This window comes from Clarias gariepinus, chromosome 5 (genome assembly GCF_024256425.1).
Source record: "Clarias gariepinus isolate MV-2021 ecotype Netherlands chromosome 5, CGAR_prim_01v2, whole genome shotgun sequence".
Classification (NCBI taxonomy): Eukaryota; Metazoa; Chordata; class Actinopteri; order Siluriformes; family Clariidae; genus Clarias; species Clarias gariepinus.
Window position 1 is genome coordinate 11,659,245 of NC_071104.1, and position 12,519 is coordinate 11,671,763.

Below are 12,519 nucleotides of genomic sequence, written 5' to 3' on the forward strand. Positions count from 1 at the left end.
TTGAGAAATAAATAAATCTATCTATATCTATATATAAATAAATCTCTCATGCCTTGCTGAAAAGGACAGCACTTTTTAATAAAGAGGGTCGTAGAAGCTACTAAACAAACAATTTTAACATTTCTAAAGATGTTGACATTTATATTTATCTTTTTTCCCCCCAAGTACCCTTGCAAAAGAAAGTCATTAACTTGTGCCACTTTTGTGTTTATTTTGTAAATAGTCTACAGTGTGAATATGATGATGTATATTAAAATACCTTTAAAATAGAATGGAGAATGTGTTGCGTTACTTTTTGTTTCACATCAGTAACATGAACTTTCATCTATTCGTAATGTGTAAATAAATGGAGGAAGGAATTAGTCTTCATTTTGCTACAGTTTTCATTCAAAAGCCATTGAACTGTGGGGAAGCTTAATCGAATCAAAGGTCAGCTTTTCAGACTTGCCCTTTTTAAATCCTGTATTTCTTTCATTCTTTTTAAAATAATAATAATAATGATGATGCTTTTATGCCTGTACCTTTTTTTTATTATTTCCCCTACAGATGTTCATTTTAAAAGCCAGAGTCAAAAAAAGAAACAAATACTTCTGTAACTTAGGGCTACAGGCTTTTTGTTCTATAGGCTCACCGGGTAAGGTATTCAGGTTGTTCCTTTCACTTGGAGACCAACTTTGGCCGCCCCCTGCTGGAACAGCAGTATAGAAGGATTTCAGCATGTCTGTGGTGGGTTAATAAGATTGACCTTCATTAAAATTTCCAACAGGGTGGATTAAAGGGCATTATGTTATGCTAACTACCCCTGCTGCTATTCAGAGCATAAATTAGATTTTGAACCTCCTGCAGCAGCCAAGCTTGAGTAAACTGATCAATTTGCCAATGCCTGGTTGAACATAAATGGTTTAACAGTGTGATGGGCAGGTGTTCACAATAAATATTTAACTTAATAAGCATCTATTGGTTTTAAGCATTTCCTACAAGGTGAGTCAAAAATTATCCTCACTATGGCTGTAATATTTAATTCACTTAAAAAAAAAAGCTAAATACATCATTTTTCAAGATAATCTTGCTTTTGATTACACTTTGTCCATCTGTTAAGATTTTGTATTCCCCTATAAAATGTTTTAGGCTGAGCTGTGAGACAAGAATGCACCGCTGTTTTCATTTCTTCATCAAAAGTGAATTTTGGTCCTCGTAGGGCTGCTTTCAGGGGACCAAACAGGAGAAAGCCAGATGAAATGAGATCAGGATTATAGGGAGGATGCTTTAACACCTCAAAATGTTTAAAAAACAAAAGTTTTTCCAGTGTCGACAGTGTGAGCAGAAGTGTGCAGATGTGCATCATCATACAAGATCACAACGTCCTTGGATAGCAGTTGGTGTTGGTCTTTCAGCTGCTCCCGGCAAGGGGTCGCCACAGCGGAATATCCAGTCCGCACTACAACTTGGCACAGGTTTTACGCCAGATGCCCTTTCTGAAGCAACCCTCCCATTTTATCTGGGCTGGGAATCGACGTCCCTGGATAGCAGTCAGATAGCATTTAATCTGAAGTTAAGGCTTCAGCTCTTCAATAAGCATGGATTATTGAACCTTTTTTTCCTGATGATGTTCCAATACTGGCTCTTGAGAATCCTACAAATGTTTAGGCATCAATCTTCCAGCTGCTTGTTGACTTTTTCCTTGATCTTCGATTGATAGTTTCCGTTCCATACTCTGCCTTTTACTCTCAGTCTTGTACTTATTAATTTGTGTCCCGTCACCAGTAACGATTCTCTCTAGGAAACTTTCATCTTCCTTAGAGTGTCAGTCCAAATTGTTTTTAGCTATCCAAACGCTTCTGTTTACGCTCTACCTGAACACTGCGCGCTGATCTCTTTTTGTGCAAATCACAATTGGGGAGTTTATTTTTCTTTGCACCAGAGTTACAAATGAGCTATTGTAACACCTGCACAGCAGTGACTGAGGAGACAGCAGCCTTGAACAAGAAGCGCTGATGGGAAGGTCCAGCCAACAGAAGTTTTAATATAACCAGAGTGAGAATATTAGTTGACTCAACCTTGAATTTCCCTTAAAAAATAGGGGGTCCATTACAGCTGGACCCAATCCTATCAGAAATTACCCTTACAGAATTCCCTTTTACAAAATGATCCCAATATTTAAAAAAGAGACAAATCCACACGTCTTTGCTTTTTCTGCTTTTTAATAATTGAGTTTAAGCTCTGTTCCTGCTCACTGAAATGCTTTATCAAGCTTAAATTCTTCTTTCTACTCGCACATAAATACTGCCATTGTTGCTCCCTCTTGGTCAATTAGTCACAGATGACATTCAGTACTTAGGACTTATCTGGCGCACAACACTTGTTACTCAATGCTGTGAGTCAGGATGTAGTAAATGACCTCTTCACACTGTTCCAAAAGAAGCTGATTTATAAACTGGGTGGTTTCATCCACGTAATCAGAGACCTTTCAGAATGACCAGTGGGTGGTGCTGCTGCAAAATCCACTACCTGTCAAAATGATGCATTTCAATCACGTGTATTAACAATATGTGTCTAAAAATGCAAAAAAACTAAATATGGATTTGCGGCTAATATTATAAGTGGAATTATAAAGTGTTCTAACAGTGTTCTTATTAAGTGTATAATAATATTTAATGTGATTATTGGTTAATAGTGTAATAGTTTACAAAGGTTTGCTATTTAAACCAGGAATTAACATGGAATCCTAACAGCTTCAAATCAAATGACACTAAATAATTAAACAGCTCTAATAGTGTTTTTACCATGAAAATGACTTAGTCATAGCAAGATGTCAATCCTACACTAACACAAAATAAAAGTTTATTTGTATTGGCAATTGTAAGATGAGTGGGATGAAATGCCATCGGATGGGGTGAGAAGGGATGAGGCAGGGCATGGTGGGATGAGTGGGATGGGATGAGATGAAAAGGCATGTGATTGAACAGGGAGGCGTAGGATGGTATGGGGCACATTGAGATGGGACAGGGCAAGGCATAGTAGGATGGGATGAGGCTGAGTGGCATGAAATAGGGAGGGGTAAGATGGGGTGGGATGGGATGGGTTCTGGGAGTGGGATGTGGCTGGATTGGAATGGGATAGAGTCGAGTGGGATGGGGTTTGGTGCCATTTGATTGGATGGGATGTGATGGGAATGGATTGATGGGATGGAGGAATTGTAGCTCAGCATTTAACCTTCTACTTGAGCTAGTAGAGTGAAATACAATCAATAGAATTCCTTGCCCTCAGACCTCAAATGTAGTTTTCAAGTTGGAGGTTATTGGGTTGTGCAACAAGTTGAATTATATACCCACAGGTAAGTGCAAAAGTTTGCATTAATTTATGACAAAATAAGATAAATCATTTTTTTAATCACTGTTTTGTGAATACATATAATATCTATTAATAATATAAAGAAGAAGAAAATATCGACAAGAAGAATCCCTCTTCCTTATTTCCGACCCAACGCGGGCCCTTTAAATGCAGATCCACTCGTTAGGATTTATATGACGTCATTTCCTGACTGGGAGGAAAAACTCAGTGGTAGATCTTTGGGACCAGGGGAGATCAGGTGGAAGTTTGGAGAAGCTCTGTAGCGCTGTAGCTCTCCGCTGTGTAAGTGCGAGGCTGTGTGCAGGGATGGCGGGCTGCAGCGCGGTGCTGTGAGAGGAGCGTGTTTTTCTCCGGGACTGAGACACGCCGCCGCCGCCGCTGTGAGTACCCTTACCGCTTTGTCTCCGCATCGCTGGATCAACAAGTGGAATCACTATGCGCTGCTATGGCGATATTTTTCCCCCCACTCGTAATCCGGGAAGATCCCGCCTTCTCTGCTGCGATTGGTTAGGAGGGTCTGAGTATCTGAACTGTGATTGGTCGGAACGCTCTGTTTGGGATTAAGTAGCCAATCGCAGTGCGGGAGGCGGGTCTGTCGGAGAACGGTTGGGAAAGGAATAACGCGCTTTGTATTCGTGCAGGTCGGCTCTGGAAGCCGCTAGGACCGTGAAGTGTAAAGACGCACTTAAAAAAATAAATAAATAAAATTTATTATGAACAAATATGGTGTTTTTTTGTTGTTGAAAACGTGGAATCGTGTCAAGTGTTGTTTTAACCTTTATATTATCGCTCACTGATTCACTTAATGCGCAGAAATGCGGTGTTTGTGAAATATTACTCGCTTGATTATTATTTGTTCTTATAGTTTAGTCAATAACAGTAAATCAGGTGTGTGTGTGTGTGTGTGTGTGTGTGTGAGATGATTATTTGTGAAACATGGATGAGTGTTTGTGTGTGTGTGAATCATGGCAGGTTCAGTTGTTTATTACTGACTGTATGATTTGGATTAAAGCCCAGAGCCGCAGGTGGGACAGAACTCACACCCTGACGTCCTGGGTTCTGGTCCACACATTGGACATTAGGACGTAATGCGCATCAGTGATTGGACATTGGGAAGGAATACTCATCCTGAATTGGACTTTAGCAGACAAGGATACATCATTGGGCAATTAGAAGCTATACTCACTAGTGATTGGACGGTGGGAAATAATACTCATCCGTGATTGGACAAAGAATGAACAATGATCAGTGATTTGAGGTTGAGAAAGAATACTCAGTGATTAGACATTTAGAAGCAATGCTCGTCAGTGATTAGACATCGGGAAAAGGTGCTCATCAGTGATTGGACGTTGGGAAAGAATACTCATCCATGATTGGAGGTTAGCAGACAACGATATGTCATTGGACAATTAGCAGCAATGCTCATTAGTGATTGGACGGTGGGAAATAATACTCATCCTTGATTGGACGGTGGGAAATAATACTCATCCTGGATTGGACATTAGCAAGCAACGATACGTCATTGGACAGTTAGAAGCAATGCTCATTAGTGATTGGACGTTGGGAAAGTATACTCATCCTGGATTGGACATTAGCAAACAACGATACGTCATTGGACAATTAGAAGCAATGCTCATTAGTGATTGGACGGTGGGAAATAATACTCATCCTTGATTGGACGGTGGGAAATAATACTCATCCTGGATTGGACATTAGCAAACAATGATACGTCATTGGACAATTAGAAGCAATGCTCATTAGTGATTGGACGTTGGGAAAAAATACTCATCCGTGATTGGACATTAGCAAACAATGATACGTCATTGGACAATTAGAAGCAATGCTCATTAGTGATTAGACAGTGGGAAATAATACTTAGTGAAACAAAGAGCAGATATTGGATGTTGAGAAACAATGTTCGGTGAGTGGGCCAATGCTCGGCAGTGTTTGGGCGCCGTAATAAAATTGTATTAGTGTAATTTAGTTTTTAACTGTTTTTTGAAAAAAAATTTTTTTTTAAACTGTCCTGGTGTAGTACTGTTGTTTATCTACGATTAATGGGTGATTTGCGTTCTGTTCCTCGTCTGGTTTTGCTACATTGTCTAAATACAAAATGACCCCTTGTGTTGCTACATTACAAATGATTGATTTAAATAGATTTGTCTGAAATAATTGATCAGAAGTAGAAGTAACCATTTCTCCAGGTCAGTATAGGTCATTTGTGTATGGATGTGGGGAAATTCACATTCTTCTCTTATCACTTTTCTCAGGTTGGGCCACATTAAAGCGCAGTCATGCTGAGTTTCCTGCGACGGACCTTGGGCCGGCGCTCTGGTCGTAAGCACGCTGAGAAAGCTCGGCTCCGGGAAGCCCAGCGTGCACAAACGCATATCCCTGCAGCCGGAGATGCCACGTCCATCATCACTTGCCGGGTGTCGCTGCTGGATGGCACGGACGTCAGCGTCGACTTGCCGGTAAGGACCTTTTATATTTGGAATCCAGCGCAGTTTGGTTGAGCTGACGAATCGCCATTAAGCCTCAGGGGGGGAGGTTTTTGGGATTTGGGCTGTGGGGGAATACTGACGAGTGATAAAGTAAGGATCCCAGATTAAACTCTGGGTTTGTCTGCGTTTTAAAGGCTTATTTAGGAAAGTAACCTGTAGCCCAAGTCTGAGGATTGTTAAGTGAGTAAAGTTTTAGTTTTGGATTGCAGCAGGTATATCTGGCTCATGCAGTTCTCTCTGACTCAGAACTGTCACTTGTTAAACCTTTACCTCATCAGAAATGTTTTCCCCAACTCATTATCGGCCAACGGCTGCTTCAGGCAACCTCACAAGTCAGGAACGTTTCCTTTTAGTACACTTTTGGCTACAAGAGTAGTGTTTAAATCATCTTGTGGGTAGTGTAGTAAATGTGTGAAGTTGTTTTTGTTCTCCCTTTATCATGTGCCTGGAGCAAGAAAGTTTTTGACAACTTGTTTTTAACTCATGATAAAGCTGTCTAATACATTCAGTATGTTTCTGACAGAGGCTGTGTATTGTGTTCATGGTTTAAATCGCTGTCGTAAAAATATTTTTCATGATGTCCAGCTTCAGCATTTTAAAGGAATCCGTTCTTACTTTAGTATTCATTATGTTTGCATTTTCCTAATGTTGTTACAGTTTGTAATGTTGTTACTCATCAATCAAAATCCTGCTGCTGTGTTACATAAAATCAGTGCTGCACAATTAATCGCCAAAAAAGATTTATTTATGTAATCAGAAAGGCTGTAAAAAAAATCCCACAGGATTCCTTAACAGGAGATACGATATCACAGGTGCCGGATTTTTACTGCGATTCTGTAGGAAACACGATTTTATAAATTTGATATACCTTTTTCAACGCAAACATTTACATGTTTTAAAACAATACATTTTAGAGTCAGTGACAAAAAATACATGAATTGCCCCAAAAAAGAATCGCAATACATCAGTGAAACGTTCCCCTCCATTTCTACTAACATAAATAGATTATAAGCAATAATAAATAAAAAAAAATCGCCTGTGCTTTTTGTACACTCGACAGCAGTATATAATTATCACGCGTTAGTTTATATCATCATTATTATTAGTAGTATCAGCATAGGGTAAATGTCATGGAGTTTTTAGGTACAGTAGAACCTTAGATTACAAGCATATTTTGTTCAGGAAGCGGGCTTGTAATGCAAAACACTCATAAACCAAATTAAATTTTCCCATAAGAAATAATAGAAACTTAAATTATTAGTTCCACAGCTTCAAAAAATAAATACATAAAAATAATTAATACAAAATATAAAGTAAAAATAAAACAAATTAACCTGCACTAATAAATAAAAATAAATCCTGACCGATAAGTATTTCCATTTATTCGCGCAGGTGCCGTGTGTGTGCGTGTGTGTTTGGGCCTGTTATGTGTAAGAGCACGCATAATTTGACACCGTGCCGGTTTACAAACACACACACACACACACACACTAAAGGCGAGAGAGTGAGTGTGTATGTGTGAACTGGCACACTGTCAAATTATGCACGTGCACACACATAACGACAGACTGAGGGAGAAAATGCGTGCACGAATGTTGATACAAGTGAGACACGCACACTAAGACCCAGTAGAGGAGATGATTCCACAGTGCATGAGAAGAAAAAAAACACTGTCTCAGTTGTGATCACGTGACGCTCGGACTCCAAACAAGAAGCGCATGCGTAATACATGATACTGGGTGCTCGTAAACCAAGACCGTATTTCAAGTCACAATTTATAAAAAAATCTTTGCTCGTTTTGTGGAACACTCGCAAACTGTGTAACTAGAGACTGTAGAGGCCAATGGTGTCCACAGGATTCCTATTGTGTACGACCGTAGTACAATAGATTTCACAGATTTTTGATTGAAATATCCCTTAAATAAATACCACTGATTTTGCAGAAAACTTAAACTGTGCCCATTTTCTGCAAACACACTTGTTTGGCAAATGTATCAATTCTTGTTTTTGCGGTAATGGATTGTGGTAGAGTGTAATACTGTACCACCACCTACTGCAATGGTGTGTGTTAGCAGGGAAAGATCATTGCTTTGTATGACAGACAGCATTAAACGATCAACTACACACCTTCGACAGTGTTTTAGTGCTTATTGGATACTTTTAATTATTTTCAATACTTAAAGTGCAGCTTTTTCACATTTCATTGAATTGAACATGGCAGTGGGCAAAAAATCGCATCGAATCAACAGTCTACCCATCATTCACAGCGTTACTCTGCACTGCAGCTAGCATATAATTATGCTTAAAAATGTGTAGGTTTTGGTTTGTATTTAAGGGTCAAATGTCCGAAGCAGCTCTGTTTCCTACTGTAGTTATAATCACTGAGCTATGACTTGAACAGTTGCAGTTTACTAAACATAATTCCTCAATCCGACTGAAATACCCAGCCAAGTGACCGCTCCGCTTACTGTGTACCCAGCGCTTACTGACCTCTCCTTCAGCCTCCTAATGCACATGCTCACTTATTAGCAAGTGTATTATGAACACTGTACTAAAACTGGGTGGGGCCTTCTTTGGTCTAAGCTTCAATTGTTGTTGCCCTGGATTCCACAAGATCTTGGAGACATTCTTTAGAGAATCATGTTGACATGATTGCGTAACATGCATGCTGTGAAGCTGCTGTTCTTTCACATTGTAAAGGTGCTCTGTTGGATTCAGTTCTGGTGACTATGAAGGACATTAAAGGATATTAGGACCGGCATGGTTGCTTAGTGGTTAACACTGTCGCGTCGCACCCCCAGGGTATTAAAAAATTAATAAATTAATGAATGAACCAGTCTAAGATGACTTACGGCACATTATCATGTTATAAAAGGATGTGCTTGGTAATCAACAATAGGCACCAAAAATAAAATATTTCCTTACAGCATTTAACAACCACCACCAGCCTGAAGTGCTGGATTTTGGATTTTATGTTGTTGATTCCAAATTTTAAACCTGAGACCTTTCACAGTCAAAATCCTCAGATCAGGTAATTATTTTTTTTTCTCTTTTTTTTTTCTGATCTTAAACTTATCTTAGTCGGTTAATTTTTAAGAACTTAATCAATTGAAAATGTATCAGCCAACGGGTTTGTTTCGCATGTAGTTGTAACCTCGAGACCCCTAATGTAATCTAACGTTAGTTTAGCTATCCTGACCAGCCAGGCTCCTTGCATGCGCGTTAATAACGTATTTAAAGAGACTGGTCTCTACGATTCCTTTTGTGAACAGTCGCCTGCTCACAATCCATTTTTATTTTCACCGAGAGCTTAGGCACAAAACTGACCGCTTTTGTTGTAAGAACACTTCCTGTAAACTGATCGTTCGGCCTCTCAAACCGTTGCAAATTCGCGAGCGTTTCACGTGCACAGCTGATGCGTGCACACGAAGGGGCGGGGCTATTCACGTGTGCTGTAAAACAACAGCTGCGAGAATCAATGCTGGTCGTGCAATTGAACAGGTGTAGCTTAGTGGTTAAGGCATTGGAATATGGTTTGGAAGCTCCCAGGTTTAAACCCCAGAGCCAGGCCCTTAACACGCAATTGCTCAGATGTAAAAAATTAGATAAAATGTAAGTCGCTCTGGATAAGTTCATCTGCCAAATGTTTATATGTTAATTAAACTTAATTATCCATTTTAAATGATAAAATTAGTATGGCGGTATGTGTATGGGAAATGCTGGATTGTGTCGCTTGAACTCTTTTAATAAACCTTGAACCAAGAGGCAAATGTATGTGCGTCCTTGATTATCAATATCAGAATTATCATTCTCACTACGGTTGCGAAGGGTGATTACTGGAACAACCATAGCTGTCCTGTTGGCTCCAACCACTCGGGTCATTCTGTCATAATTTCTCTCCAGCACAAAAGTTCCAGACAATCAGCAGTTTCTGAAACACTCAAAGCAACCTGTTGGATATCAGCAGCTCACAGACACATTTCGCCATTTTGATGTAGGATGTGTGAATATTAACTCCTGTATCTACATAACTTTATGCGCTGGAATGCTGCAACACGATTGACTGGCTGATGACTCCATAAACATCCAGATCTTTCTGAAGTGAGACTTTTTACTCGATACACCTTCAGTAGGTCTGAATGTGAGTGACCCCGACTAGCCGTGCTGTAGATGATGAACGTATATAATTCTTTTGAGTGTGTAAAGCTGCTTTGCGACAATATCAGTTGTTAAAAGCGCTATACGAATAAAATGAACTGAATTGAGTAATGCTGCGACGGGAGTTCTAGGTTAAGTACTGTAGAGCTGTGGCATTGGAAACTATTAACAGCTAAAGAAGTGTGCGTGGGGGGGTGAGTTCCAGCGTGAAGATAGGAATCTAAAGGAGTTACTGTTTAAACGGACATGGAGCCTCTGGTCTGTTAAGACAGCCATTTGTCTAGACAGCTTGTTTTGTTAGGCAGCTGATTTGTTAGCGTCTTTTAGTATGAATCACACTTGGGCATATTTAGTGTTTTTAGCGTGATATAATCTGGGGCGGTAAAGTTTCTCGCCTTTATTGCTTTGTAGTCTCATGTGTAAGTAAGTTGGGTTTACAAGGTGATGGTGGATTTTTTTTTTTTTTTTCCACCATTTATAACAGTTAAAGGTATGTTAAACTAGGAGTTGATCAATCACCACCATCTTGCATCATCATCTTCTCTTTTTTTTTTTTACACCCCACTTCTCGATGTTTGGAAGTTTAACTTGGACGTCTGTATTAAAGTCCATTCACCTGCCCTGAACCAGAAAAATTATTGTTTTGTAAGCTATTTATTTGGATGCGGTGTTGTATGATGACTAGCTGTAATCAGTAAAAGTTATAAAATATGGATAAAAACGTTGTCTTTGCACTTTTAATGGTTAGGATATTTATTTGAAAGAATTTGATTTAAGTCCAGGAATATGTGGTGGAGACACTTTCATTGTCTTTTTGTAAATTTGTACTACTACTTGTTTTTTTACTACCTCTTGTTTCAGATATTTAAATCTGTTTTCCTTTATTTTGTACTCAAAGCAGAAATCTTGTAAGTCTCCTGTTTGAGATTCCCTTTAATCTATAACAGAGAAGATACTCATCCTTAGGCTGTATGTACTGAATGCTCCAGTGATCACGATGAAAGTTAAACAGCTTGATGATGCGTTCCTCTTGACAATAACTGTAAAACCAGAACGCAGAGCATTTGCCGGTGCTTAATTTAGTCACATCAGCGCATAAATGCAAGTGAATATGATGAATAACTCGGACAGGGCTGGCTCAGTGATGTTGGACAGTGATGTTTTGATTGCAGCGCACAATGTGGTGTTCAGTTCATATGTGAAAATGATTCCCTTATGCTCCCAGAACCCCTCTGTCACAATGCGAGTCCTGAAATATGGGAAGAAAAACTCCATAGATGTGATAACCTGGTCATTCAGTACTTTCAGGTTGTCAGCTGACTTCATTTTATTACCACATGACGTTAATGAGCCTAGACCTGACCTACAGTACTGAAGCAACCTCAGATCTTAACACTGGTCACTATGCATGATGGGTGCATTGCTTTTTCTTTCCTTATTACCCTGATGCACCCTTTAATACGGACTTATGAGAAAATTATCAAGAAAAATGAAACCTTTTTGTCCTGATCAGTCTCACTAACCAGTTGTTTTCTTATAGCCATGCAGCTGTTTAGTCCCAATCCTGAGAGTTCTTGTTGCACTGTGCATGTAGAAATGCTCTTTAAACATGGTTCTGATTTTTGCTGTGATTATTTAAGTGATTTCATATCATGATCATTGATCACTATCCTTTCAGGTTTTAGTAATGTTGGACATATTTTTTAGCCCAATTCCAATGCCAGTAGTTTGACCTTTCTGAAACAAAGACCTTTTTCTTGTCCTGAACATGTAGTTCGTGAAAGCATTTCGAAAACCTTTTTCTACGTGTTTTCTAAACCCATGTTTTTTCCAAAGATTATTCCAGAGCATGGCGTTTATTTACCAGCTTGGTTAAAGAGTTACAGGGTCCATTTCAGCTTGACATGCGGGTTGCACTTAAATCAGATCGAATGAATTGAGTCAGCAATTCACAGACCGAGAGCTCATAAGTTGAACTTGCCAGCGCGAGCTTTATAGATCCCATCACTCTGCCATTTGTTGAAATGTCGAGCCCTTCTTCAGCCTAGAGACGTGCAGAAAAGAAATAAAAGCCGGCCTGTAAATATCCCCAGCTGCACAAACATTTACTGTCTTCCGTGTGTATCTTAAAGGTGCCGTTCTCAAAGGGTTTCCACGGGTTACAACTAAAGTACCCTTAAATGCCACATCATTACCCCGCACCCAGTATGTGGTTGGCTCCACAGCACACCCATGAGTCAGTAATTTGATGTCTCATCCTTCATCAGAACAGGAGTCCGATCGCAATCGAGGCTCCAGCATTCATAGGACATGGCAGTGAGAGCCGTATTTCTTCCGTCTCTATCCTCCTGATGACCTGCACGCAGGAAGCAGCTGAGGAATGTAGCTGCGCCTCGGAAGCCGGATCGCTAGAAAGCCCCCAGCAGAACAATGTGAACTAGGAGTCCGCGGCTCGCCGGAGCGCACAATGGAGCCTTTGTGTGAATTCCCGCAGGCACGCCGAGAT

The 12,519-nt window shown here is 39.8% G+C and overlaps 1 protein-coding gene across 6 annotated transcripts in view; it reads left to right on the forward strand.

The window, feature by feature from the left end:
- The first annotated feature begins 3,557 nt into the window (after positions 1-3,557).
- The window catches only part of epb41l5 (erythrocyte membrane protein band 4.1 like 5), a 47,003-nt gene continuing 38,041 nt past the window's right edge, over positions 3,558-12,519 (forward strand). For all 6 annotated transcript variants that reach the window (XM_053496248.1, XM_053496249.1, XM_053496252.1 and 3 more), the window contains exons 1-2: positions 3,558-3,731; positions 5,622-5,825. In XM_053496248.1, coding sequence (XP_053352223.1) covers positions 5,646-5,825 — 180 coding nt within the window. In that variant the 5' untranslated portion in view covers positions 3,558-3,731; positions 5,622-5,645. The remainder of the gene's footprint in view (positions 3,732-5,621; positions 5,826-12,519) is intronic.